The following is a 26,279-nucleotide window of genomic DNA, read 5'->3' as shown; positions in this document are numbered from 1 at the left end:
TCATCTTGAAGTCTTGTGCCCTCCTGCTTTAACCACAGAAAGAAGCGTATTTCTTTTCTGTAGGAAAACACTTGGCCTACAGATGTAGGATCTTAATTTGATCACCCTGTTCCAGGGGAACGTTCCTGCAATGCAGGAAAACAACTTGTAGTGTATTTGAAGTTTAAAAAGGCTTCTGAAGTTTGTCATTTCCACTTTGTAATGTCAGACTTGATTTTCCCTTACAAAAAAATGATCAACCCCAACAAAAATGTACATGAATTATAATCCACATAATAATTCACATTTCCTGTTGCTGCAGGATTATATTCCGGCTGTAAAAAACTGGCTCAAATTAAGATGCTACATCTGTATTTGTTTTCTTGGATGGTAAAGGTTAATTAATTATATTTTAATTATATGCTGGAGCAGGTTTGTATTGGCGATTTAGCAACTTCAAGATATTACTAGTCCAAAACTGACAGTATATGACTGACTTTGTGTTAACTTGCTCAATGAGAAAGTAAACCACTGCATTAAAATCCATAACATCACAGTGAATTCTGTCTGTGCCATAAACCCTGTATGCCTACAGATGTTATAAAGACAGATGTTTTAAAGTATCTGCCCAGTAATAGGCCTACCACATGTTCCCCATTCGCCAACTCTTGTGCACAGGACTCAATTGTCACTCTGAATAGACAGTAGTTTCAGAGTGACAGATTCATGTACTCATGTATTCATGTTGATGGATTCACAGAGAGCGTGCCTGGGGCATGCTGGCCAATATGGTCTGCACTGTCTCGTGTAAATCTGTTAACATTTTGACAATGATGAAGATGATTATAATAATGTTAATGATGATGATGAAGAGGACGATTATTACTGTGATGATGATGTGGAAAGTGATGGTGCTGGATAGTTAGGATGATGGTGGAGAAAATAAGCGGGTTCCGCGTGCACAGTGGTGATACAGAGAGGGAATGAGATGTAGGCTTATTGGGAACACCACGGGCATCTTAGATGTGATTATTTGAGCTGACACTGAAGTCTAGCACTGACAGCGATCCCGGTGTTAGAGGTTGTGGATGTAAGGGCGATGCCAGTGATCTGCATCGTTATATGCCTTTCCCAAATGTGGAGGTGCAGGGTGCGCTATAGCAGAGGACATAGCTATTAGAGCTGCTTTAGGGGAAGCCGCTATGCAGCGGTTCAGGTTCAAACAAATCAGGGCAATGACAGTCCCCAAAACGTGCCATGTTTGAGAACGGCTACCTGTTGTAAAATTTGACTGCAGGGTTTTGCGTCGCAGTATGAGGCAGGCTAATTGCAAATTTGATATCATGATTAAAAAAAGACTAGAGAATAATTGGTGGGACAACCCAAATGAACAATTTAATTTTAAACCATACACCTGTGCTGGTTTTCCATATCCATTTTAACGAGTGATGTATTGCAGTGGTGACTCAATTTATCGTGTGCACAGACACGGTAAATGGCCATAAATTAAACCAATCTAAGGCGGTGGATTTGTATTCAGTTCTGTTATTGTTCTTAATTAAGGTGCTGATATGTGAAATGGAGCCAACCGTCTTTGAGCACACGGACCCTCCCCCGCTGCTCTGCATCGACACCATCACATTGAGCACTGGAGGTAGAAAGAGAGACACATGGAGAAATTGATGGGGACGCGGGGGAGGTAGCACCAGTGGGGAAGGAGAAGAGGAGAAAGAGAGAGAGAGAGACCGTTGCGCGCGAGAGCGAGATACGCAGCACCAGTGGCAGGGAAACACACCCGTCAGCCGCGCACTGAGGGCAGAAAAAATACATCACGGACAAAGACAACATGGATGCGTTGGAGAAGTATCCATTCAAACAGATAACGAAATGGATGTGCCGTTCCTCCTGCACTTAACGGGGAACCAATTATCTTATTTTAATGCGGTGGTGGGAGGTGAGGTACTGCAAGCTGAAAAGGCGGAAAGCTGTATTTAATCCGTCTGCGGATCCCATGAGCTTGCAATGGCTGTTACGAGGATATGTAACTGTATAGGAAACAATGTGGCTCTTTCTTTTGTTGTATTTTTCTTATTTTGTGGCCTTTCACTTGGACAACTACGGTACTCCATTCCTGAGGAATTAGAAAATGGAGCGGCGGTGGGGGATCTTGTGCAGGATTTGGGGTTGGATATCCGAAAGCTCTCAAATCGAAAGATAAAGGTAACCTCCACCACTGGAAAACGGTATGTGGATGTCAATCCCAAAAATGGAAAATTAATTGTCACTGAAAGAATCGACAGAGAGACGTTGTGTGATTTAAGCAGCACCTGTCTTATAAATTTAGAGGTGCTTGTTGAAAACCCATCCGAGGTGCACAATGTTGAGGTGGAGATTGTGGATGCTAATGACAATGCGCCGAAGTTCCCTAGAGATGAGTATCAATTGGAAATGACAGAATCGGCTTTACCAGGGTCTCGTTTCCCCATTGAGAATGCCCTGGATCCGGACGTGGGATCCAACTCCGTTCGTCTATATCGACTCAGCCCAAACGAACACTTCGCGCTGGATTCCAACAAGCCCTCCATCAACAGCAAGCACATTGAGCTCGTGCTCAAAAAGCCCCTTGACCGCGAGCTGGCGCCTTACCACCAATTAATTCTGACTGCTGCTGATGGCGGAACACAAGCAAAAACCGGTTCAGCTAAAATTAATGTGCGAGTCCTGGACACCAATGACAATGTCCCTGTATTTGACAGCTCAGTGTACAAAGTAAAATTGTTAGAAAACTCACCAAAAGACACACTGGTCATCAAATTGAATGCCACAGACCTTGACGAGGGTACCAATGGTGAGGTGTATTATTCTTTCAGCAGCTACACATCTGAGAGAGTCAGACAGATGTTCAGCATGGACAGCAACACGGGAGAGATCAGAGTGAGGAACAATGTGGACTATGAAGAGACCAACTCTTATGAGATGTATATCCAGGCCATGGATAAAGGCCCTGGTGCTGTGGCAGCCCACTGTAAGGTGGTGGTGGAGGTGGTGGATGTGAATGACAACGTCCCAGAGATAGTCCTGTCTTCTCTCTCCAGCCCAGTGAGGGAGGATGCCCGGGCTGACACCGTGGTGGCCCTGATCAGTGTCACAGACCGGGACTCTGGTGCTAACAAACAGGTGAGCCTAGAAATACCCCTGGGCCTCCCCTTCAAGATCAAGTCCTTTAGAAACTACTACACCCTGGTCACCTCCGCCTTCCTGGACCGTGAAACCACCACTGCCTACAATGTCACCCTCAGCGCCACTGACGCCGGCACCCCACCCCTCTCCTCCCAAAAGACCATACAGGTGGATGTGGCTGATGTGAATGACAACCCGCCACGCTTTGAGCAGACCTCCTACACGGTCTATGTGACGGAGAACAATGCTCCCGCGGCCTCGCTGTGCACTGTGAAGGCCCAGGACTCAGATGTCAACGAGAACGGACGCATCACCTACACTGTCCTCAATGACAACAACCACGGGATCCCTGTCACCTCTTACGTCTCTGTGAAGGCCGAAACGGGAGAGGCCTACGCCCTGCGCGCCTTTGACTATGAGTCACTCAGGGAGTTCCACTTCCAGGTCAAAGCTCAGGATGGGGGCATTCCGCCCCTCAGCCGGGTGGCCACTGTCTACATCTATATCATGGACCAGAACGACCACGTGCCTGAGATCGTCAATCCCCCAGGCAACGGTACGCGCTCCACAGAGACAGTCCTGAAGAACGCTGAGGCTGGCGCCCTGGTGACCAAGGTGGTGGCGTACGACGCAGATGCAGGTCCCAATGCCTGGCTGATCTATGTGTTGGATCAGTGCACAGACTTGGAACTGTTCAAGGTGCATGAACACACGGGGGAGATCCGCACCACACGCAGGGTCTTGGAGGACAACTCCACCTCCTTCAGCATGACGGTGCTGGTGAGGGACCACGGCCAGCCGCCTCTCTCCTCCACTGCCACTGTCAATGTGGCTGTCATGGAGGTGCCACCCAAGGTGACCCCTGACCCCAAGAGGGTCATCCGGCCCCACAGCACCCTCCTCTTTTCTAATTTGACCCTCTATCTGATCGTGGCTCTGAGCGCCACCACCTTTGTGTTCCTGGTAACTGTGGTGGTGCTGGCCATCGTGCGCTGCCATGCCTACTGCACCCAGCCTGGCTCCTGCTCCCCCTGCTGCGTATCCCAAAAGACCCCCCCTGACGGCGGGAGCAGCAGTATAGTAGGTGGTGGTGGGGGACAACCCAATAACAATGTGGCGCTGCGGAGAGACCTCAAGGTGGAGCCTCACTACATTGAGGTGCGTGGGAATGGCTCTATGACCAAGACCTACTGCTACAAGACCTGTCTGACGGCCACCTCAGGCAGCGACACCTTCATGTTCTACAACACAGGCCGGCCCATTAGCGGCACCTGGGGTTCTGAGCGCTTCTTCACAGGAGGTAGTGGGTTTGTACGGAGACTAAGCATGCCCGACGCTTCACTGCAAGTCTGCCCAGAGGTGCGTCATATTTTTCCTCTTCTTTTAAGCCAAATGACTAACAGGTCATATATGGCATAACAGAAGTATAGCCTCACAATCTGCCACCTCTCCAGATTACATACCAGGCCAGGGGTGTCAAGCATACAGCCTGCGGGTGGTTTGAGTACAGAAATTATTTAAAAACGATATGCTTTTCTCAATATACTTTAAAATGACTAAAACCAAATTGAAAGTGTGTAGAAATTATAATGGACCTACATTTATAAAGTTTCTTGACTGTGTCCAGCTCACTAATAATCACAGAAATTCAAGCTAGAGAGTATCAAAAATTTAAAAAAACAAAGGATAGAGGACTGTCTTTTGCAAATTTGAGGAAAAATTTCACATTTTCAGAGTGGCTCTCTGGACCATGTTGAAGACCTATTGCAGTTCCCAGGGCAGAATGAGTTTGACACCTCTGTACTAGGCTTTATATGTATTGGCTATGTTGGTGCTGGTTGTCTTTAGATGAGTGTTGTAGAACACATTCCATCCTACCACTGTTCTTTGAACTGTCTGTTACACGAAGGGCTGTAGATGCTCAGTGGTTTTACATGCTAGCTGAAGTCGTTCATTGTCATATTGTTTGCTTTGTTGTCATATTCTTTTTATTTGCCAGTACATCTTGAGACTGCGTCAGATATGACATGTTTCTTTGTGTGTGTGTGTGTGTGTGTGTGGTTGTGTGGCTGTGTGTCTCTTAGTTCCTCTCTCTAGTTGCACAGTGTAGCTACTTCCTCCACCCAGCTCAGCACTCACACTGTGTCAGTGTAAGATTGGAAGACTTTCTGGAGTCCTGCTGTATTTTTGATGATTCAGGGATTTGTAGTTCACTTTGATGTTGTCATCACATATTCAGTCAGTGCAGGTCATTTTGACTCTACCACTGGCTCATTCTCTATCCAAGTGTGTTTGACTTCATCATATCTCACAGTGCCTGTGTGTGCCTGTGATTTCTCCAGTTTAAATGTGGCTGCACTGTGTGTGTGTGTGTGTGTGTGTGTGTGTGTGTGTGTGTGTGTGTGTGTGTGTGTGTCTTTGTGTCTTCTTTTTCTTTAGTCACGACAACGTATCTGTTAAATTGCAGTAACTGAAAGATCCTCTCATAACTTTACTCCTGTGTTCCTTCCTCTCCAGTCTGCCACATTGACTCCTCACTCAGAGTTCTCTCTAGCAGTCTTTCCTGCTGTCTCTCCTCTCTAGAACCTATTCTACTGCAGCACTATGCTGCCGTAGGAAAGTGTTGGCATTCATGGTCGAGCATGGCTTAGGAGCCAAGGCTGAGTACTACAGGAAATGAAAAATAAACAGCCCTGCATATGTTTACCACAACAGGGCTGGAAAGTTACGTATTGCAGCAGCACTCATGAGAAACATGTTCTCTAACGAGGAACCACAAGTTGAGTTTTCGTTTAACCTCAGTAAAACTCCCAATAGGGGTGCTTCATTACAGACTAGAGCTCAAGGAATTAACGTTCCTGGAGAGTGTGCAAATGGCTGTATTCAGCAGCTATGTCTTTTGAGATCCATGAGCTCTCTGCTTACATTAGCCATCTTTTAAGGTTGATTTGTTGTATTTTTGTCTCTGGCGGGAACTCATGTTTACTCTAACGAGCAGAGATCTGGGTTGTGTCCTCTAATGGGCTGGCTGTCATACGATCTGATGCTCTGCTGTTTCAGCGCTCCACTCTCTGCATTGGATAGATTGATGGTCAAAACATTGTCAGAATGTAGTTCAGAGGCGACATGGGGTTGATTGGAATGTTTTGGGGTTTAGGTTGTGGTCGTGGATGGGTCAAGATGGAGCAATGAGCAGAGGCAGCATCTGGCCAAGATAAGAATGGTGGTGGAAATTAAATTAACCTCCAGCCCCACAAATTAGATTCACTCAGAGATGTTGTGTCTCAGAGCAGGAGATACTCCCTACAGAATGAAACTAATTAAATAACATTATGTACCCTCTTTATCTGGGGCACCTATTGAAGCCTAAACAGGTATGAGTCTTAAACTACTACAGTACTCACCCCTACCCACAGATCTGATGTCTAGGGCTCTGATGATGTCAGTGGTTATGATTTGTGTTTTCAAGATATACATATTGAAATCTCTGAAGCTCCATGATGAACCTTCATGCAATGTGTAAATCTTGTGGAAAACAAACTACATTAATTGAAAAAACACACATCCACATGGAGCAGCCTTCTGGAGGAAAACATCAATGAACTTGAACTTGAGTAATGTGTGACTGCCCTAGGAGAGCCGCCCTTTACCTCTTAACCCCAGCCCAACATGAGCAGGGATGGAGGATGTGGTTGGCCTGGTGATAGAGGGGCTCATCCTGATTGGATTAGCTCAAAGCCCAGCTGCAGTGTGACTGATGAGGCAATAATTTAAAAGGGCTGCCTGGAGCTCTGAGCTCACGGCACTCAAGCAAACTTCATCAGCAAACACACACACACACACACACACACACGCACACACATCCTCTCACAGAAGAACTCTCACACACACAGGTAATCCAAGAATGTATCAGTGTGTCTCTCAAAGTCATTGCTTTGGTAAAGGGCATGTGTGTGTGTATCTGATGGCAGTGGCACAATGTTTTCCAGAACTGCAGTGTTCCAATCAGGATGCAGAGCTGGGATGTGCACCATGATTAATTAATGAGACCATATCTGCACCCCCCCCTCCTCTCTCTCTCAGCCGAAGGCCCCAAATGCTGACTGGCAATACTCCACTTCTCTGAGGACAGGGATGCAGAGGTAAGCACTTTACTCTTTTGCCCTCTTGTAAATTCTACCCTCCTTAAAAAGATTCCTAAGCCCCTTACGACTTTTAGCTCTTAGAATTACAGTATATTACAGTATACTGGGAGGCAGCCACTCTGACTACTGCACTCTGCAGAAGCACCTGCCTGCAGACAGCATAACATGACCACAGACAGGTCTCAGATCAGATTAGCAACAGCCTCCATAACCACTAGTGGCTCCTCAACATGTGTCTGACCCCACTCAGCCCCCTGTTGCCCTGTTTGGGCCAGCTGTGCCCTGGCTGTCCTGTCAGCCACCCCAGAGGGGTACACACACAGACAGTGGGGCAGAGCCGTGCTGTTCCAGCCAGGCCCCAGTAGCTCTGCTCCTCTGCTCTGCCATAGTGTATATAGGTCATCTACATTCCGAGCACCACTCTTCCCAGATACACAGTCTTTCAGAAGGAACCGTGAAGGACAAATGAGCTGATGAACTGACTTTTTTTTGAGAGCTTTCTCAGCCTCAGATCATCACACACACACACAAATGCATGCACGCACACACACACACACACACACACACACACACACACACACACACACACACACACACACACACACACACACACACACACACACACACACACACACACACACACACACACACTAAAAAGGGCTGCAGACCGTTTCGTTATTTACATGAATGTGTTAATCAGTAGCCCCTGACGGTTGGGGGGGTATTATATTATATATTATATGTATTGTATTATACTGTATTAGATGGACTGTAATTACACACATCGTTCAAACCATGATAAAGCAGAAGAGAACATGGAATTCTAGTGCAGCACATGCGGCCTACAAAGTTACAAGTATAGGCTAGCGAATTTGATAAACATTTTGAAATATACTGTAATAGGGCCTATTTGTATAAGGCTGGTACTGTATATATTTATATATATTTATACAGTACTAGTCAAAAGTTTGGACACACCTACTCGTTCAAGTGTTTTCTTTAAAAAATATATATATTTTCTACATTGTAGAATAATAGTGAAGTCCTCAGAACTATGAAATAACACATATGGAATCATGTAGTAATGAAAAAAGTGTTAAACAAATCAAAATATTTCTTATATTTTAGATTCTTCAAAGTAGCTACGCTTTGCCTTGATGACACCTTTGCATACTCTTGGCATTCTTCACCTGGAATGCTTTTCCAATAGTCTTGAAGGAGTTCGCACTTACGCTGAGCACTTGTTGGCTGCTTTTCCTTCACTCTGCAGTCCAACTCATCCCAAACTATCTCAATTGGGTTGAGGTCGGCTGACTGTGGAGGCCAGGTCATCTGATGCAGCACTCCATCACTCTCCTTCTTGGTCAAATAGACCTTACATATGATAGTCCCACTAAGCACAAACCAGATGGGAAGGCGTATCGCTGCAGAATGCTATGCTAGCAATGCTGGTTATGTGTGCCTTAAATTCTAAATAAATCACAGACAGTTTCACCAGCAAAGCACCATCACACCACCTCCTCCATGGTTCACAGTGGGAACAATACATATCAAATCAAATCACATTTTATTGGTCACATACACATGGTTAGCAGATGTTATTGCGAGTGTAGCGAAATGCTTATGCTTCTAGATCTGACAGTGCAGCAGTATCTAACAGGTAATATCTAACAATTCCACAACAAAACCTAATATCTAACAAATTCCAAAACAAAACCTAATACACACAATCTAAACTCGGCAAAAAAATAAACGTCCTCTCACTGTCAACTGTGTTTATTTTTAGCAAATTGTGTGTAAATATTTGTATGAACATAACAAGATTCAACAACTGAGACATAAACTGAACAAGCTCCACAGACATGTGACAAACAGAAATTGAATAATATGTCCCTGAACAAAGGGGGGGTAAAAAAAAAGTAACAGTCCGTATCTGGTGTGGCCACCAGCCGCATTAAGTACTGCAGTGCATCTCTTCCTCATGGACTGCACCAGATTTGCCAGTTCTTGCTGTGAGATGTTACCCCACTCTTCCACCAAGGCAAGTTCCCGGACATTTCTGCGGGGAATGGCCCTAGCCCTAAACTTCCGATCCAACCCCAGAAGTGCTCAATGGGATTGAGATCCGGGCTCTTCGCTGGCCATGGCAGAACACTGACATTCCTGTCTTGCAGGAAATCATGCACAGAATGAGCAGTATGGCTGGTGGCATTGTCATGCTGGAGGGTCATGTCAGGATGAGCCTGCAGGAAGAGTACCACATGAGGGAGGAGGATGTGTTCCCTGCAATGACAACAAACTCAGTCCGATGATGCTGTGACACACCTCCCCAGACCATGACGGACCCTCCACCTCCAAATCGTTCCCACTCCAGAGTACAGGCCTCGGTGTAACACTCATTCCTTCGACCATAAGCACGAATCCGACCGTCACCCCTGGTGAGACAAAACCGCGACTCGGCAGTCCTGTCTGGTCCAGCGACGGTGGGTTTGTGCCCAAGGGGCCCCAGGGTTGAGGATCAGCAAAGTGGAGAGGTTGTTTCCTACCTTCACCACCTGGGGGCGGCCCGTCAAGAAGTCCATGACCCAGTTGTACAGTGCGGGGTCGAGAGCCAGGGTCTCAAGCTTAAGGATGAGTTTGGAGGGTACTATGCTGTTGAATGCTGAGCTGTAGTTAATGTACAGCATTCTTACATAGGTATTCATCCTGTCCAGATGGAATAGGGCAGCGTGCAGTGTAATGGCGATTGCATTGTATGTGGACCTATTGGGGCGGTAAGCAAATTGGAGTGGGTCTAGGGTAACAGTACATGCAGCCCTGGCGAAGTAGTGTGTTACTGATGGTAGGCTTTGTTACTTTGGTCCCAGCTCTCTGCACGTCATTCACTAGGTCCCCCTGTGTGGTTCTAGGATTTTTGCTCACCGTTCTTGTGATCATTTTGACCCCATTGGGTGAGATCTTGCGTGGAGCCCCAGATCGAGGGAGATTATCAGTGGTCTTGTATGTCTTCCATTTCTTAATAATTGCTCCCACAGTTGATTTCTTCAAACCAAGCTGCTTACCTATTGCAGATTCAGTCTTCCCAGCCTGGTGCAGGTCTACAATTTTGTTTCTGGTGTCCTTTGACAGCTCTTTGGTCTTGGCCATAGTGGAGTTTGGAGTGTGACTGTTTGAGGTTGTGGACAGGTGTCTTTTATACTGATAACAAGTTCAAACAGGTGCCATTAATACAGGTAACGAGTGGAGGACAGAGGAGCCTCTTAAAGAAGAAGTTACAGGTCTGTGAGAGCCAGAAATCTTGCTTGTTTGTAGGTGACCAAATACTTATTTTCCACCATAATTTGCAAATAAATTCATAAAAAATCCTACAATGTGATTTTCTGGATTTTTTTTCTCATTTTGTCTGTCATAGTTGAAGTGTAACTATGATGAACATTTACAGGCCTCTCCTCTTTTTAAGTGGGAGAACTTGCACAATTGGTGGCTGACTAAATACTTTTTTGCCCCACTGTGTATATATAGGGCTATATATCAATCTAGAAAAGATGATCTACTTTGGATTCAATTCGAAATGGGGGTGAAGGAGAGAGAGAAGGAGAGACTGCTCGCGCGTGCACTGATTTAGAGCAATAATATTCGAGTGATAAGCTGTTTTAAAACTGGAGCTGCAATTAAAACAATTATAATATTTACAATTAAAAAACAAGGTGACCCCTGAAAGCCAGATGGAGACAAGTAAATTAGATGCTCATTCTGTGTTTATTTTACTGTAGCATAGGCTATGCTGCAGAAAATGTAGGCCTAAGAAAAAGAGTTCCCATGATGAGATGATGGGTCTTCATGCATTGTGAACTGCACTCCATACTAAGATGGGCTGTCTGTCCCCACCCTGAGCGTTGATTCATCATGCAGAAGCTTAGAGAAGCTAGATTTAGATATCGTATATAATTTAACAGTTCCGTTTCACCCCATGCTCTTCATGTAAATAATGTATTATCATTTCTGGATTCTCGCAGTTATTTATCACTGGAAAAGGGAGTGGTTTTGGGCAGTAAATCTTGGTAACCGGGTTCCCGCCATTCAACCCTAGTGTGTGTGTGTGTGTGTGAGGGAAGGGAAGGGAAGGGGAGAGGGTGTGAACACAGACGGCAGAATACATTTTAGATTAATAACAGCACTGCTATACAAACACATTAATATTCTCCTCCAGGGGCAATGCTTCTCCCATTCATACAATTTAGCCATTCTACAACAATTACGCAATCATCTGCTAAGAGTTCAGGTCCTCATTTTGTGTACTATCTCAATGGAGTCTGATTTTCCGGTTTGGTTTTAATGCATTTGAGTAGGATATTTTGATATATTGGATTGATGATTTATCTGGTATGCAGAGAGATTGTGTATCATGGTGACATAGACTCTCATCGACTCTCATCCACCGTCTTAGCATTGCTGCAGCAGTTTCAAATGGCACACTCCCTATACCTCTTTCTGCACACAGCCAATCCAAACTCTTGCTTCCATATTCTCCACCCGTACACATCCTCCAGACACCCCATTCTGACACACCCCCACTAACACCCCTCAGTTCATATCCCTCACCCAACATCACCCAATGGGAAATCCACTATAAACGGCCACATCTATCTCTGAGTGATGTGTATTGCAACAGAGGGCAGGAAGGCATACAATTCATAAAGCAGAGGGAGAATATACACTGTGAGCTGCATTGCAGAGGCTACAGCCAGGGCTAGCGGCTCCTCTGCAGGCCTACATGCTGTACATTTATTATGCATGTTTAGGAAAAAGGGTGCGTGTTTGTGTGTGTCTGTGTTTTGACGTTTATGGCCTTTTTCCGTATGTGTGGTTGCCAAGACAAATAATGCAGTCCTGAATGCATCTGTGACTCATACATGCCCTCTGTTTTGTGTGTGCATTAGATGTGGTAGGGATTGTGAATGTTGGAGTAGCATGGTTAGTTGTGACAAACAGTGGATAAGGGTTGACTTCGGAAAGTATTCAGACCTCTTGACTTTTCCCACATTTTGTTATGTTACAGCCTTATTCTAAAATTGATTTTTAAATATAAATCTACACACAACACCCCATAATGACAAAGCAAAAACAGGTTTTTATATATCATATTTACATAAGAATTCAGACCCTTTACTCAGTGCTTTGCTGAAGCACCTTTGGCAGCGATTACAGCCTTGAGTCTACTTGGGTATGACGCTACAAGCTTGGCACACCTGTGGGAGCGTCGCTGCCCATTTTCAGGTCTCTCCAGAGATGTTCGATCGGGTTCAAGTCCGGGTTCTGGCTGGGCCACTCAAGGACATTTAGAGACTTGTCCCAAAGTCACTCCTGCATTGTTTTAGCTGTGTGCTTAGGGTTGTTGTCCTTTTGGAAGTTGAACCTTCGCCCCAGTCTGAGGTCCTGAGCGCTCTGGAGCATGTTTTCATCAAGGATCTCTCTGTACTTTGCTCTGTTCATCTTTCCCTCAATCCTGATTAGTGTCCCAGTACCTTCCGCTGAATAACATCCCCACAGCATGATGCTACCACCACTGTGCTTCACTGTAGGGATGGTGCCACATTTCATCCAGACGTGACGCTTGGCATTTAGGCCAAAGAGTTCAATCTTGGTTTCAACAGACCAGAGAATCTTGTTTCTCATGGTCTGAGAGTCCTTTAGGTGCCTTTTGGCAAACTCAAAGCAGGCTGTCATGTGCATTTTATTGAGGAGTGTCTTCCGTCTGGCCACTCTACCATAAAGGCCTGATTGGTAGAGTGCTGTAGAAATGGTTGTCCTTCTGGAAGGTTCACCCATCTCCACAGAGGAACTCTGGAGCACTGTCAGAGGGACCATCAATGTCTTGGTTACCTCCCCGACCAAGGCCTTTCTACCCCAATTTTTCAGTTTGGCCAGGCAGCCAGCTCTAGGAAGTGTCTTGGTGGTTCCATATTTCTTCCATTTAAGAAATGGAGGCCACTGTGTTCCTGGGGACCTTAAATGCTGCATAATGTTTTTGGTAGCCTAATCCAGGTCTGTGCCTTGACACAATCCTGTCTCTGAGCTCTACAGACAATTCCTTCGCCCTCGTGGCTTGGCTTTTGCTCTGACATGCACTGTCAACTGTGGGACATTATATAGACAGGTGTGTGCCTTTCCAAATCATGTCCAATCAATTGAATTTATCACAGGTGTTCTCCAATTAAGTTGTAGAAACATTTCAAGGATGATCAATGGAAACATTTAATACATATAAATAAATAAATTTATATTTAAAAAAAAATAATTTGCAAAATGTTCTAAAAACCTGTTTTCGCTTTGTCATTATGGGGTATTGGGTGTAGATTGATGAATTTTATAATTTTTTAGAATAAGGCTGTAACATAACAAAATGTGGAAAAAGTCAATGGGTCTGAATACTTTCCTAAGGCACTGTATGTAAAATGATAAGGAACTTGGAGTAGATCGTCAGAGCGTTCTGTTTTCCTCTGCTTACCAATCCTCTCACTCTCGCTTTACTCCTTCTCTCTCTCATCTCTCTCCTTCTCTCTCTCATCTCTCTCCTTCTCTCTCTCATCTCTCTCCTTCTCTCTCTCATCTCTCTCCTTCTCTCCCTCATCTCTCTCCTTCTCTCTCTCATCTCTCTCCTTCTCTCTCTCATCTCTCTCCTTCTCTCTCCTCTTTCATTCTCCTGCCTCTATGTAACTACCACCTCCCGTCCCTATTTTTATCTCACCTCTTTCTTTCAATCCCATCACACCTGCTCTCTCCATCTGACTCCTTCTCTCCCTTTCTTTCCTGTCCTTCTCTCCTCCTCCTCAAATCAAATCAAATTGCATTTGTTACATGCGCCGAATACAACAGGTGTAGACTTTACAGTGAAATGCTTACTTACAAGCCCTTAACCAACAATGCTTTAAGAAGTTAAGGGGGAAAAAGTGTTAAGTAATAAATAGATAATCAAAAAATGTATAATAAAATTAAAATTAACATATAATTAAACAGCAGCAGTAAAATAACAATAGTGAGGCTGTATACAGGGGGTAACGGCACAGAGTCAATGTGGGGGGCACCGGTCAGTTGAGGCAATTGAGGTAATACGGTAGGTAATACGGTAACATGCAGGTAGAGTTAAAGCGACCATGTATAGACAATAAACAGAGAGTAGCAGCATGTTTATGCGATGTTTCCTCTGTCTCTCTGCCTCTCAGTCAACACATCTGATGGGAGGTGAAGTGATACACAACAGACCAGAGACACATCAGTGTGCAAAGATATTTGCACGCACCTTAACAGACACACAGGCACCCCCCCCCACACACACACACACCACACACACACACGCTTTCCCAGATACACATCAAACTGCGATTATACTATCACACTGGAAACATCAAGACTGATTAAAAGCATGGTGTCAACCTTGAAGGGATAATTAGAGCATTAGAGGAGGAAGTATGTGGGTGTCTGATTGTATAGTTCTTTTAATATTGAAAGTATATCGTCTGTATCCATTTCCTTTTTGGAGAGTATTTTTAATGAATGTAGTATTGGCTGGACTATGGGAGTCACTTCCTTGACATGTATTTAAACTTTGAACCCTTAAGCTTACCGACTGGGGTTATTTTGACCCCAGAGGGGCATTTTTTATCACATCCCAAAAGTAGTTTATTAAATTCTTCAAAATGTTCATGACTTTGTCTAACCTAAGCGTAAAAAGACGCCTGAGCGGAGGTTCCACTTCCATTTTTCGGGGTAATTGGAAGTTAGGTTGAAAATACTGTATCCCTGAAAAAACGGATGGTAGTGTTTTCTGGTCACTCCGCATAGCCTAGACTTTGTCAGTCAATTTGTTCTTAACAAATCTAAATCATTGTTTAGTTTTTCTGTATCTATATGGACTTTCAAAATCTCATGTCTAGTCCTTTGGGGTCATTTAGACCCTAGCCAAATTCCCTAATTCACCTAATTCCCCCTTTACCAGCACTTCCCAAACTCCGTCCTCGGGACCCCAAGGGGTGCTCATTTTGGTTTTTGCTATAACATTACACAGCTGATTCAAATGATCAAAGCTTGATGATTAGTTGATTATTTGAATCAGCTGTGTAGTGCCAGGGCAAAACCCCCAAAGTGCACCCCTTGGGGCCCTGAGGACCGAGTTTGGGAAACCCTGCTCTATAGTCATTTGATAAATTGGACCTTTATTTTAATCTAGGTTTCTCTGGAGACATACTATTAAGCAGTACACATCATCCGAGGGTGGAAGGGGACCTGTATCATTCATTTTGACCAGATAGACAGATCACCTGCAGAGATACACTGCAGCTAGATCCCCATGTACTTGCCTAAGATTGTACTTTTCAATACCACATCGTATGACTGTGTACAAAACCAAAGTTATTCTCCAAAAATGCTTTATTTTACTGAAAATGTGATATAAATACCAGAATTCCTATAATATCCTCCAATATTCTATATGTGCAACTTGTTATGATTTGGTTGCTATATAATTTGCTTTGAAGTGACTTAGAACACGTGGTTATGCTTTTTGAAGCATGCTGCCAAAGCCCCTACCACTCCCATTGTTTCACTAACAGCGATGCTAATGCTGGCTGTGGGGTAATTACATTCTTTACATAAAGAAAATGTCTCAAAGGATTACTTTTTGAAGTGAATAGAATCCCTTTTTGCAATTTTTTAAGAATATATTTAAATGGAAGTAGTTTTTACCACATACATATGACAAAAGTAGTATTGATTAAAAAAATCTGAAAACTAAATGATGCTATATGATGGTAAATTAGCTTTTTATTACTAATGTGGATTGTCAACCAGAATATGCCAATAAATTATAATTTTGCTAAATTAAGTCTATTTTGGTCTTTATTTATTACATGTCTAATGGTGATTTGATAAGACATAAGTTGATATTTTGTTATTATTGTTGTTTTTTCCAGTAGTTTCTTCTCTGGTATATGTAAAATATGTTGGTAGCTTGAGGGTTGCAAAAAAAACTATTCATAGCCTTTAGGTGATGATCCATACTTGGAGAATGATGGTCAAAATATCAATTGTGACCTGAACTCAAGTTATGACATCACCCGGAAAAATATTTAAACACAAACTTAACTGGCAGCTATTTGTGATGTCATGAATCAGAATATTCAGTCCTGAATTATGACATCGTACAGGAAAACTATGACAAAGAACTGAGTTGGTAGTTTATGGTGTCGTCAATCAGAATGTACAGGCCTGAGTTATGACATCAGGCGGCAAAACTGACTAAGGACTGAGTTGGTAGCCTATTGTGATGCCATCAATCAGAATGTTTGAGGTTTTCTAAACAACCTGGTGGGCCAACACACACATCTGGCTGGTTTTGATAGGCTATGACCAAAGCTATACTTTACTTTCAGCTCATTAATGTGTTGATACGACAGGGGATAATATTGATGTATCTAATGAGCATACGTGAATGTGTGTTTTGTGTTCCAGCTCGGTCCATATGGAGGAGTCGTCAGTGATGCAGGGAGCCCAGGGGATGCTGGTCCAGAACTGGCCCACAGTGTCCAGTGCTGCAGGTGAAATGGCTGGCTGGGTGGGGGTCAAAAGCACACAGTGTTGATCTGCTGCCCGCTCCTGTAATGGAGGCACTCTGCACACATAGTGATGTGAAATGACAGAAGATAAATAGAAATAAGGAAGTCAGATGGGAAACATGCAGGTGACCTTTTAGAATCCCTGCCAGATGAATGCTAAGCATTAGCGCTGAGACTCCAGAGGGAGCATCCTGGAAAGACTAGAGGAAGGCCAATGACAGACAGCAACACAATCTGCCAAAATGAAAGAGACAATGAGAAGCTGTTACAAGACAAGCAAATGTGGGCTAATATCTGTCTGTTGGTTAGGTAGGGGAAATTGGGACAGACTTTGATAGGTGAAGTGAAGTGTGACACTGCACCATGCCCGACTTAATAATTGTGATGGGGTGCTGTTGGGAGTGGTACATTTAAAACCATTGCCACTGACAAAAGAAGAGAGAAAGCAAGGCATTCATTTGTCCATATACACAGTATCTTAGATAAAATGGAGCGAAAACAATCGCCTTTGAAGACTATTTTAGGAATCTGTCTGGTAGTGAAGAGAGGGATAACTAGACAGCGAGTGAGAGAGACAGAGAGGGCTGACTTGATCACAGTTGACTGGTTCGCTCCTGTGGTTGTTTTCGGAGGGGTTGTCAGAATGCCTAGGCGCTGGTTTGGTGTTCCTGTCAGCTGCCTGCCTCCTCTCTAATGCCTGCCAGCCCAGGCTGAGGACTTATTGATTTACTGTCCAGTGACAAGAGTTAGAGCACAGGTGTAGGACCCTAAGGTGGTTGAGGTATCAGCACGGTGATGGACTGAAGTGTGTCTGTTTATATGTGTGTGTCTGCACAAGCTGAAATTGAGTTGGGAGATTGAGGGAGAGAGAGTGTAGGGTTAACTAGAGGGAGGGAGAGAGAGAGTAGGGTTAACGAGAGGGAGAGAGATTAGGGTTAACGAGAGGGAGAGAGAAAGTAGGTTAACGAGAGGGAGAGAGTGTATCAAGCTATTGATTTTTTAAATTCTTACTGACTGATGTTTTTTTGAGCTTATGGAAAACTTGCACTCTGTGGTCTTGCAGAGAATCCAATACTCTGTGGAGGCAGAGGACATGCAGAGTATACTGCAGGCTTATCAGAAATGTCATGCAGGGTTAATAGGGGCTTAGTGCTACATCCTGGTATGCTGCAGGGTGAGACAGTTTTCACAATAGGGAAAGTAAGCAAAGCCTTATGGCTTATACAGTATATATATATGATGTCATATAGCAGGATTGGCTTTGTTTCTAAATGGTGTATCAAGTAGGGTTGGAAGTGTAAAGGAAATAATTCACATACTGCATAGTAGAGCTATTGCACCTCAAAGAGAGAGTATACTTCCTCAATGTGATTCATTTGAGTTACCTGCAGAGAAAGGGGAAGGGGGCATGGTTGGATTAAGACCAGACACAGAGTTAGATAGAGAGGGTGTTGAATAAGGCATGGCAAGACAGCCATCTTTTTTACAGTACTATTGGAATTCTGAGTAATTTGCGAGAGGACAAAAGAGAGACACAAATGACAAGGATGGTAAAGGAAAGAGAGGTATGGGGGTTTGGAGAAAGAGAAAGGTTTAGGATTGTCAGGGCCCTGCAGTACTTGCTAGGGAAAGCTGTGACTTGCTTCTAGGCAACGCTGTCTAACTGAGAGATTGCTGCACCATCCTACATCAACAGGGAGTGGGTGAAAGCAGTTTCCACGGCAACCATTCAAAACCTGAATGGAAGATTTAGAGGATGAGAGAGAAACAGAGAGGAAGGGGGGAGAGAGAGACAGAGAGAAGAGAAGAGATGGATAGGTGTTAAGAGGAAAGAGTGAACAGTCAGACATGGAGAAGAATAAAAATGGAGGTGGAAAAGTAAGACAGATATACAGTGAGCTTTTAAGAGAAAAATTGATTCATAAAGAAAGCGGATACAGCATGTGCACACACACACACACACACACACAGAATAAATAGCATAGATTAATATAAATAAAACACACACGCACAAATAACATACACACACTCATATTCAGAAACCTTAATCTAACGCATGATCTTTAAATTGGGATGTGTAGAACAAAGAAGAAGAATGGGCTGAGGAGTAACCCAGATTGGACCAGGAATAATGGACTTGAATGTAGAACACTGGGTGCTGAAATGAGGCTAGAACCACCCCAGACAGCTGAGTACCATGGTAACCTCCTTACAGAAATCTACAGTAACCTGCAAATCAGCAGCCACAGGAGGTTCATTTTAATATGATGTTTGCAGAGGGGGGAAATAGGCAATGGTCAGGGTAGAGCAGAGCTCCAAATAAGCCTCCATATTACTGGAGATACAAAGGCACTCTGTGTGCAGAGCATGTCACGCCTGCTCCCGCATAGCCCCCGCCGAGAATTAGATTCACATCTTCCACAGAGTAACATTCTGCAAATTGATACAACTCTCTCATGTAGACACGCAAAAGAGATGAAGAGAGGGGAGATAAAAACAGAAAGAGGAAGTACCGGTGTAGAACTGTTTGTTGGTTTTTTTCAATAGGGGCACATTTGATAAATACATTAGATTATTCCATCTACACACACCACTTTCAAACATGTGGCCCTCTCCAAACCAATGACAAGCTCAACTGACCTGCTTTGACAAATAATCAATGCACTCAAAATGTTGTTGATCAGTATAGGCTACCCCCATTAACACAATCACAGTGGGCTTGAGTGAAGTGATGTACTTTAGGTGTGGTAATGGTGTTGTAATGTAATAACTTCCCCACACTAACCAGGGACAGAGGTTTAATTTAGTTTCTACTGTAAAACAATTGTTATTGCTGCGTGCCTCGATTATCTGAGCTGTTCAGCCATACTGGCTTTATCAAGCCCTAGGGAACCAAAAGTACTGAAGAGGGTGTCGTACTAGCTCCATCAAGCCCTAGGGAACCTAAAGTACTGAAGAGGGTGTCGTACTAGCTCCATCAAGCCCTAGGGAACCTAAAGTACTGAACAGGGAGTCAAATTGGTTCTACCAAGCCCTAGGAAACCTAAAGTACTTTAGGTTCCCTAGGGCTTGATGGAGCTAGTACAACTCCCTCTTCAGTACTTTGGGTTCCCTAGGGCTTGTTGGAGCTACTGTACTGAAGAGGGTACCAGAGCGGATCTATGTGTTTGTTTCATTTGATTTACTTTACTTTATTTCTGAGAGCTCTTGCATTGCATGCTACAGTCATTGCAGGCATGCACAATCACACACACACACACACACACACACACACACACACACACACACACACACACACACACACACACACACACACACACACACACACACACTGTTTCACTTTAAGGATCTTGTCAGAGTAGTAGGCTATATTCGAGTACAACGTCCCTGTGGGACCATGCATGAATTTAATTAGGCACTCCAGCCATTTCATAATTAACCTACAAATAAAATACAAAAATAATCTCTTTGCAGTGCCTTAGTTTGATCTAAATAAAACACAGGCAGAAAGTAGGTCAGAGCCAGTGAGGCTGGTGTGTGGGACTGAGAGCACTGTGTCTGTCAAGCCCAGAGAAGCTGGTGTGGGACTGAGAGCACTGTGTCTGTCAAGCCCAGAGAAGCTGGTGTGGGACTGAGAGCACTGTGTCTGTCAAGCCCAGAGAAGCTGGTGTGTGGGACTGAGAGCACTGTGTCTGTCAAGCCCAGAGAAGCTGGTGTGTGGGACTGAGAGCACTGTGTCTGTCAAGCCCAGAGAAGCTGGTGTGTGGGACTGAGAGCACTGTGTCTGTCAAGCCCAGAGAAGCTGGTGTGTGGGACTGAGAGCACTGTGTCTGTCAAGCCCAGAGAAGCTGGTGTGTGGGACTGAGAGCACTGTGTCTGTCAAGCCCAGAGAAGCTGGTGTGTGGGACTGAGAGCACTGTGTCTGTCAAGCCCAGAGAAGCTGGTGTGGGACTGAGAGCACTGTGTCTGTCAAGACCAGTGAAGCTGGTGTGGGACTGAGAGCACTGTGTCTGTCAAGCCCAGAGAAGCTGGTGTGGGACTGAGAGCACTGTGTCTGTCAAGCCCAGAGAAGCTGGTGTGGGACTGAGAGCACTGTGTCTGCCGAGCCCAGAGAAGCTGGTGTGGGACTGAGAGCACTGTGTCTGCCGAGCCCAGAGAAGCCGGTGTGGGCCTGAGAGCACTGTGTCTGCCGAGCCCAGAGAAGCCGGTGTGGGCCTGAGAGCACTGTGTCTGCCGTGCCCAGAGAAGCTGTTGTGGGACTGAGAGCACTGAGTCTGCCGAGCCCAGAAAACATCACCTCACTATTTCTTTCCCTTACTGACGCCCTCTCATTTCCCCTCTTCTTTTTCTGCATTGTTCTTCACCTCAATCGCTGTCTCCCTTCATATGCCTCTGTCTCTTGCCTGCTGGTTATAATTACATTTCTTTCATATCTTGCATTATACTGTATGCTAAATGAAAGGAGAATAGGGTCTCATTCTCTTAGTACTTCAGTTCACCCTCTCTAGGCTCTCTTGGTCTTTTTCTTTCATTGTCTCTTCCGCTTGCCCTGCTTCTCTCTCTCTCTCTCTGTCATATTCATGATTGCATATTATATGAGATTCTCTCTTTTTTTCACTGCTGTGTCGAGCCCTTGTGAGAGTGGGATTAGGTTAGTGCTGGGTTTTCACAGTTCCTGTCATCCTTACGTGCTAATTCTTGTCACATCACAAGTGTTAAACATCCCAGTACCTCTCTGCCGTTAAAGGTCACATCTGTTTAGGCTAACCTTGTGTTCTCAGCTGCACCACTGGCTGATAAAGTTATACTCCCTGCAGTCACTTTCCCCTTCTTTAGTTTATCGGTGTGCCTCTGGCTTGAATTCTTTTGCTTATCTATGCTGTGTCCAATTGTCTTACTTGAGTAAAAGTAAAGATACCTTAATAGAAAATGACTCAAGTAAAAATGAAAGTCACCCAGTAAAATACTACTTGTGTAAAAATCTAAAACTATTTGGTTTGAAATATACTTAAATATAAATAGTAAATGTAATTGCTCAAATATACTTAAGTATCAAAAGTAAAAGTATAAATAATTTCAAATGTCTTACATTAAGCAAACCCGACGCCCAATTTTCTTATTTTTTTTAATGTACTGATAGCCAAGGGCTATCTCCAACTCTCAGACATAATTTACAAATGAAGCATTTGTGTTTAGTGAGTCGGCCAGATCAGAGGCAGTAGGGATGACCAGGGATGTTCTCTTGATGAATGTGTGAGTTGGACCATTTTCCTGTCCTGCTAAGCATATCAAAATCAAATCAAATCAAATCAAATTTATTTGTCACATACACATGGTTAGCAGATGTTAATGCGAGTGTAGCGAAATGCTTGTGCTTCTAGTTCCGACAATGCAGTAATAACCAACAAGTAATCTAACTAACAATTCCAAAATTACTGTTTTATGCACAGTGTAAGGGGATAAGAATATGTACATAGAGATATATGAATGAGTAATGGTACAGAGCAGCATAGGCAAGATACAGTAGATGGTATCGAGTACAGTATATACATATGAGATGAGTATGTAAACAAAGTGGCATAGTTAAAGTGGCTAGTGATACATGTAATTACATAAGGATGCAGTAGATGATATAGAGTACAGTATATACGTATACATATGAGATGAATAATGTAGGGTATGTAAACATTATATTAGGTAGCATTGTTTAAAGTGGCTAGTGATATATTTTATTTTATCTGGGTGTCAGGTAAAATAAATGGAGTAAAAAGTACAATATTTCTTTAGAAATGTAGTGAAGTAAAAGTGATCAAAAATTGAAATAGTAAAGTACAGATACCCCCCAAAACTACTTAAATAGTGCTTTAAAGTATTTCTACTTACATACTTTACACCATTGGCTGTATTACAGCTGTGGTAACACTTTACCTCAGCCGGAAATAGGAGACTGAATAAGGCTCAATTTATGAATGTGCTGGTATGTTCAGAATCTCATTGTGATGATGAATAATGGGGATGAAGATGATCATGAATTAGACATAGCTCTTCTATCTCGCTCCGTTTCTTCTCTTTCTCTCTTGTAGATGGTGAGGGGGGTGAGCTGTCCCCTCCGGTTGGAGCTGGCATCGACAGTAACAGCTGGCACTTCCGTTACGGGCCTGGCCCTGGCTACGGCCCCCCTCAGGTCCTGAAGCCTGGAGACATTCCCCCTGAAGCCTTCATCATCCCCGGCTCTCCCGCCATCATCTCAATCCGCCAGGGCCCGGGAGGAGAGGATGACAAGAGTGATTTCATTTCCTTCGGCAAGAAGGAGGAAGCCAAGAAGAAGAAAAAGAAGAAGAAGGAGAAGAAAGACAAGAAAGACAAGGGGAAGGAGGATGTGGACGAGTAGAGGAGAAAGGGGAGATATGAAAACAGAGCTACCAACTAAAGTCCAAATAACAGCTGCAAGACAAAAAGCCAAATGTATATTTTCGAATCAGGAGAGTCTCCATGTGTTGTTTTTGCATAGTTAAGTCTGCCCAGCCAAGTCCCCATTAGCAGAGGCCTATCTCTGTAAAACATGTAAGCAGCCAATAGTAGCCTCTGCCAGATTGGCCCTCTGAAGCTACCATACCTCTGGCTATAAAACACTATTTTTAAATATATTTAATAGGCTCTCATTTACCAGACATTTACTGAAAATTCCACAAAAATCTCGTTGATTAGAATAACCTAAAGATGATAATGCAATCAACTACCGATACCCAGCCGTTTCATGTATAAAACCTCACATACCCTATTAATGGTGGTGCTATAGTCCTGCCAGCCCGCCTCCCCAACCTTGCTTGAAATGGGACCCTTCTCCCTGGCCCTTCTGGCCCCTTGTTGGCATCTCTGTCTTTACTCTGCCCCTTGCCTCCTCTGCTCTCCTGATTGGAGAGGGAGAGGAGGAGCTCAATCTGACAAAGAGTGACACAGAGGCTCTCATCTACAGTAAAATGGAAGCCTTGTGCAAAAAAATGAGTCGTTTTTTTCTACAAAATATAAAAAAGAAAAAGTGGTGCAAACAAGACACATGACGTGTATATGTACAGTACAGTGAGCTGTGTGAGTTTGGAATGTGTTGAGATTAGTGCTGGCCGGGATTGAAGGCTGGATTAGGCTGACCGTGTTCTGGATTAGGCTGCCCGTGGGTTGTTTCATGCCTGGTACTGTTGGCACTGTTGGCAGCATAGGGCAGGGGCTAAAGACCTTGCCCCGCCTTCTCATCTACAACACAAAATAGGCCAGTGGGACCTTGGATCCACAGTCTGTGCAGCACACAACCACTGTAACACACACACGCACATGAACACATTAGACAGTCTGGGGGAGACATGCACACACCTCTCTGGATAGTGTACAGCTCTAACTCAGCCAAAAGACTGAGGCCTATTTCAGTGGCCTCTTTTCTATGGGAGTGTAATATATGACAGGAACTCTTTCTTGTTGTTTAATTTCTGTTCAAGCCTGACCCCCCCCCCGCTTCTGTCAGTCAATGTTCAATAGTCAATGTTCAGTAGATCTTAAAGCCCCGCCCCCTTACCTTGCCCGCTTTGGTGCTAGTAGGATTCTCTCGCACGCCTCGTCTGTTGACCCTCAACTCCTCCGTCCTCTGATCACCATGTTCAGAAGGTCTCTCTCAAAGACACTCTTAACTTCTGATCACTTGTTCCTCTGCAAACACAGCAAAAGAATGAACCTGTATAACACACTCACACACTTTCTGTTAGCTTTAACCAAGCCTTGCTACTGAAATATCAACGTTCCTAGCACTGTTTTGGGGACAAGTTGCCGTCTCTTCCACCAGTTACACACAGGGTAGTGGGGCAAACATAAGGAGCTTAGCAGAAATATGGACGGGCTTCCTTCTGTCCAGATGGAGAGAAAAAGAGGGATTGAAGGACGTAGAGGCAAGGAGAGAGAAGTGGATATGTAGTGATGGGCACTCCAGTCCACAGCTTTGTTGCTGTGTTAAACTCTACTCATATTTTGTGATGAAAAGGAAGCATCAACAGCATTGAGTCTTCTCCAGAATAGAGCATCCCCAGAATGAACTCAGTATGTATGAGGGCTAATTCCACAGCATCTCCTACTCACCTCTCTGTTTCCTCTTTCTGGCTGATATCTGACCAATCAGAGGGGACACAGGGATGATACTAGCGCTGCTATTGGACTGAATCCCTGCATATTATACACGTGCTCCCCCTTCAGGTGTGAATCTGTGCTGTCAGATCACTAAGTGGCTGTTTGCATGTTATAAGCAAAGGAAATATATATATATAGATCTATATAGATAGATATATTTAATTTCCTTCAACCATTTATCACAAATTCAGAGATATGAATATCATCTCTGCTAAAATATGTATACATACTCACTCTCGAAAACACACATGAACACAAATACACACATACTATGTATTCCTAGACAAACAGGAATCACTTGTTTTTATTCTGTTGAAGTTAAATTAAAATAACCTTCTAAATATAAGTAATGCTGTAGATATGCTATGAAATGCTATTTTTGTTCATGCCCTTATGATTTTTGAGGATTACAAAATGAGTCCTTATACCTTGTGTTAAGCTATGAACTGATATCAAAGAAACACTAACGTAATACTGAATCATTTACTCACCATCGATATATATCCCGAACACCTTTGAAAATGTTTTTATAATGTTGAGAGAAAAAAAACTAACAAAATTGTCAAAAAAAAAGCTAATCTTGATGTACTCTCTGCTTGTGTGAAGTGAATGTTTCCTGAGTCATCTGGTGCCTGTATGGCACTAAGCAGTCGACTGCGACATTGCAGATCTGTTCATAACCTTTTTGTACACCTGTTCATCAATGTAATGGTGATATAGTGATTTGTCTTTTTTATTATTTGATGGATCTGGTATCGTGTTTTGTTTATAAATCACAAATAAAATGTTATTTCTTAAATATTGGGGAAAAATGGTCTGTGCCTTGATTTCAACTAATGTATACTGCTAAGCCCAGCAGCCTGGTTAGTTGGGTTTTGGGCACAAGGTTGAACAGGCCCACTGCAAAAGTGATAATTACATATATTTACAGATTTTGGATACAATTGACAAAATAATATCCTAAGTTCTGTAGAAACCTAACGGCTACAGGAGAAAAACGCTCAAAAACTGCAGAAAGACCCACACAAACACCCTGAGTCTAATACCTGAGCGCTAATCAACGAGAAGGTTCTGCCCCTGACCTGCATCCAGGGAAAGTCCAGGGAAGAAACGCCCCGGGGAACCAAACCCCGTCTTGCTTCTCTTTCTATTGGATCCTAGCTGCTTTCTCATTCTATGGGTCAACTAGTATTGT

At 43.7% G+C, this 26,279-nt stretch overlaps 1 protein-coding gene across 6 annotated transcripts in view; it reads left to right on the top strand.

Moving 5' to 3' along the window:
* Window positions 1-25,883, top strand: part of LOC112257599 (protocadherin alpha-C2) — a 62,563-nt gene extending 36,680 nt beyond the window's left edge. For 5 of the 6 annotated variants that reach the window (XM_024431296.2, XM_024431294.2, XM_024431295.2 and 2 more), the window contains exons 2-4: window positions 7,243-7,301; window positions 16,812-16,897; window positions 22,999-25,883. In XM_024431296.2, coding sequence (XP_024287064.1) covers window positions 7,243-7,301; window positions 16,812-16,897; window positions 22,999-23,306 — 453 coding nt within the window. In that variant the 3' untranslated portion in view covers window positions 23,307-25,883. Of the gene's footprint in view, window positions 1-923; window positions 4,519-7,242; window positions 7,302-16,811; window positions 16,898-22,998 lie in introns of those variants that run through there. The other variant, XM_024431291.2, reaches the window with a different exon arrangement.
* The last annotated feature ends 396 nt before the right edge of the window (window positions 25,884-26,279 follow it).

The sequence above is a fragment of the Oncorhynchus tshawytscha genome, linkage group LG09 (assembly GCF_018296145.1).
Source record: "Oncorhynchus tshawytscha isolate Ot180627B linkage group LG09, Otsh_v2.0, whole genome shotgun sequence".
Taxonomy (NCBI): domain Eukaryota; kingdom Metazoa; phylum Chordata; class Actinopteri; order Salmoniformes; family Salmonidae; genus Oncorhynchus; species Oncorhynchus tshawytscha.
Note: the sequence above shows the minus strand (reverse complement) of the source record. Positions and strands in the feature narration are given on the sequence as shown.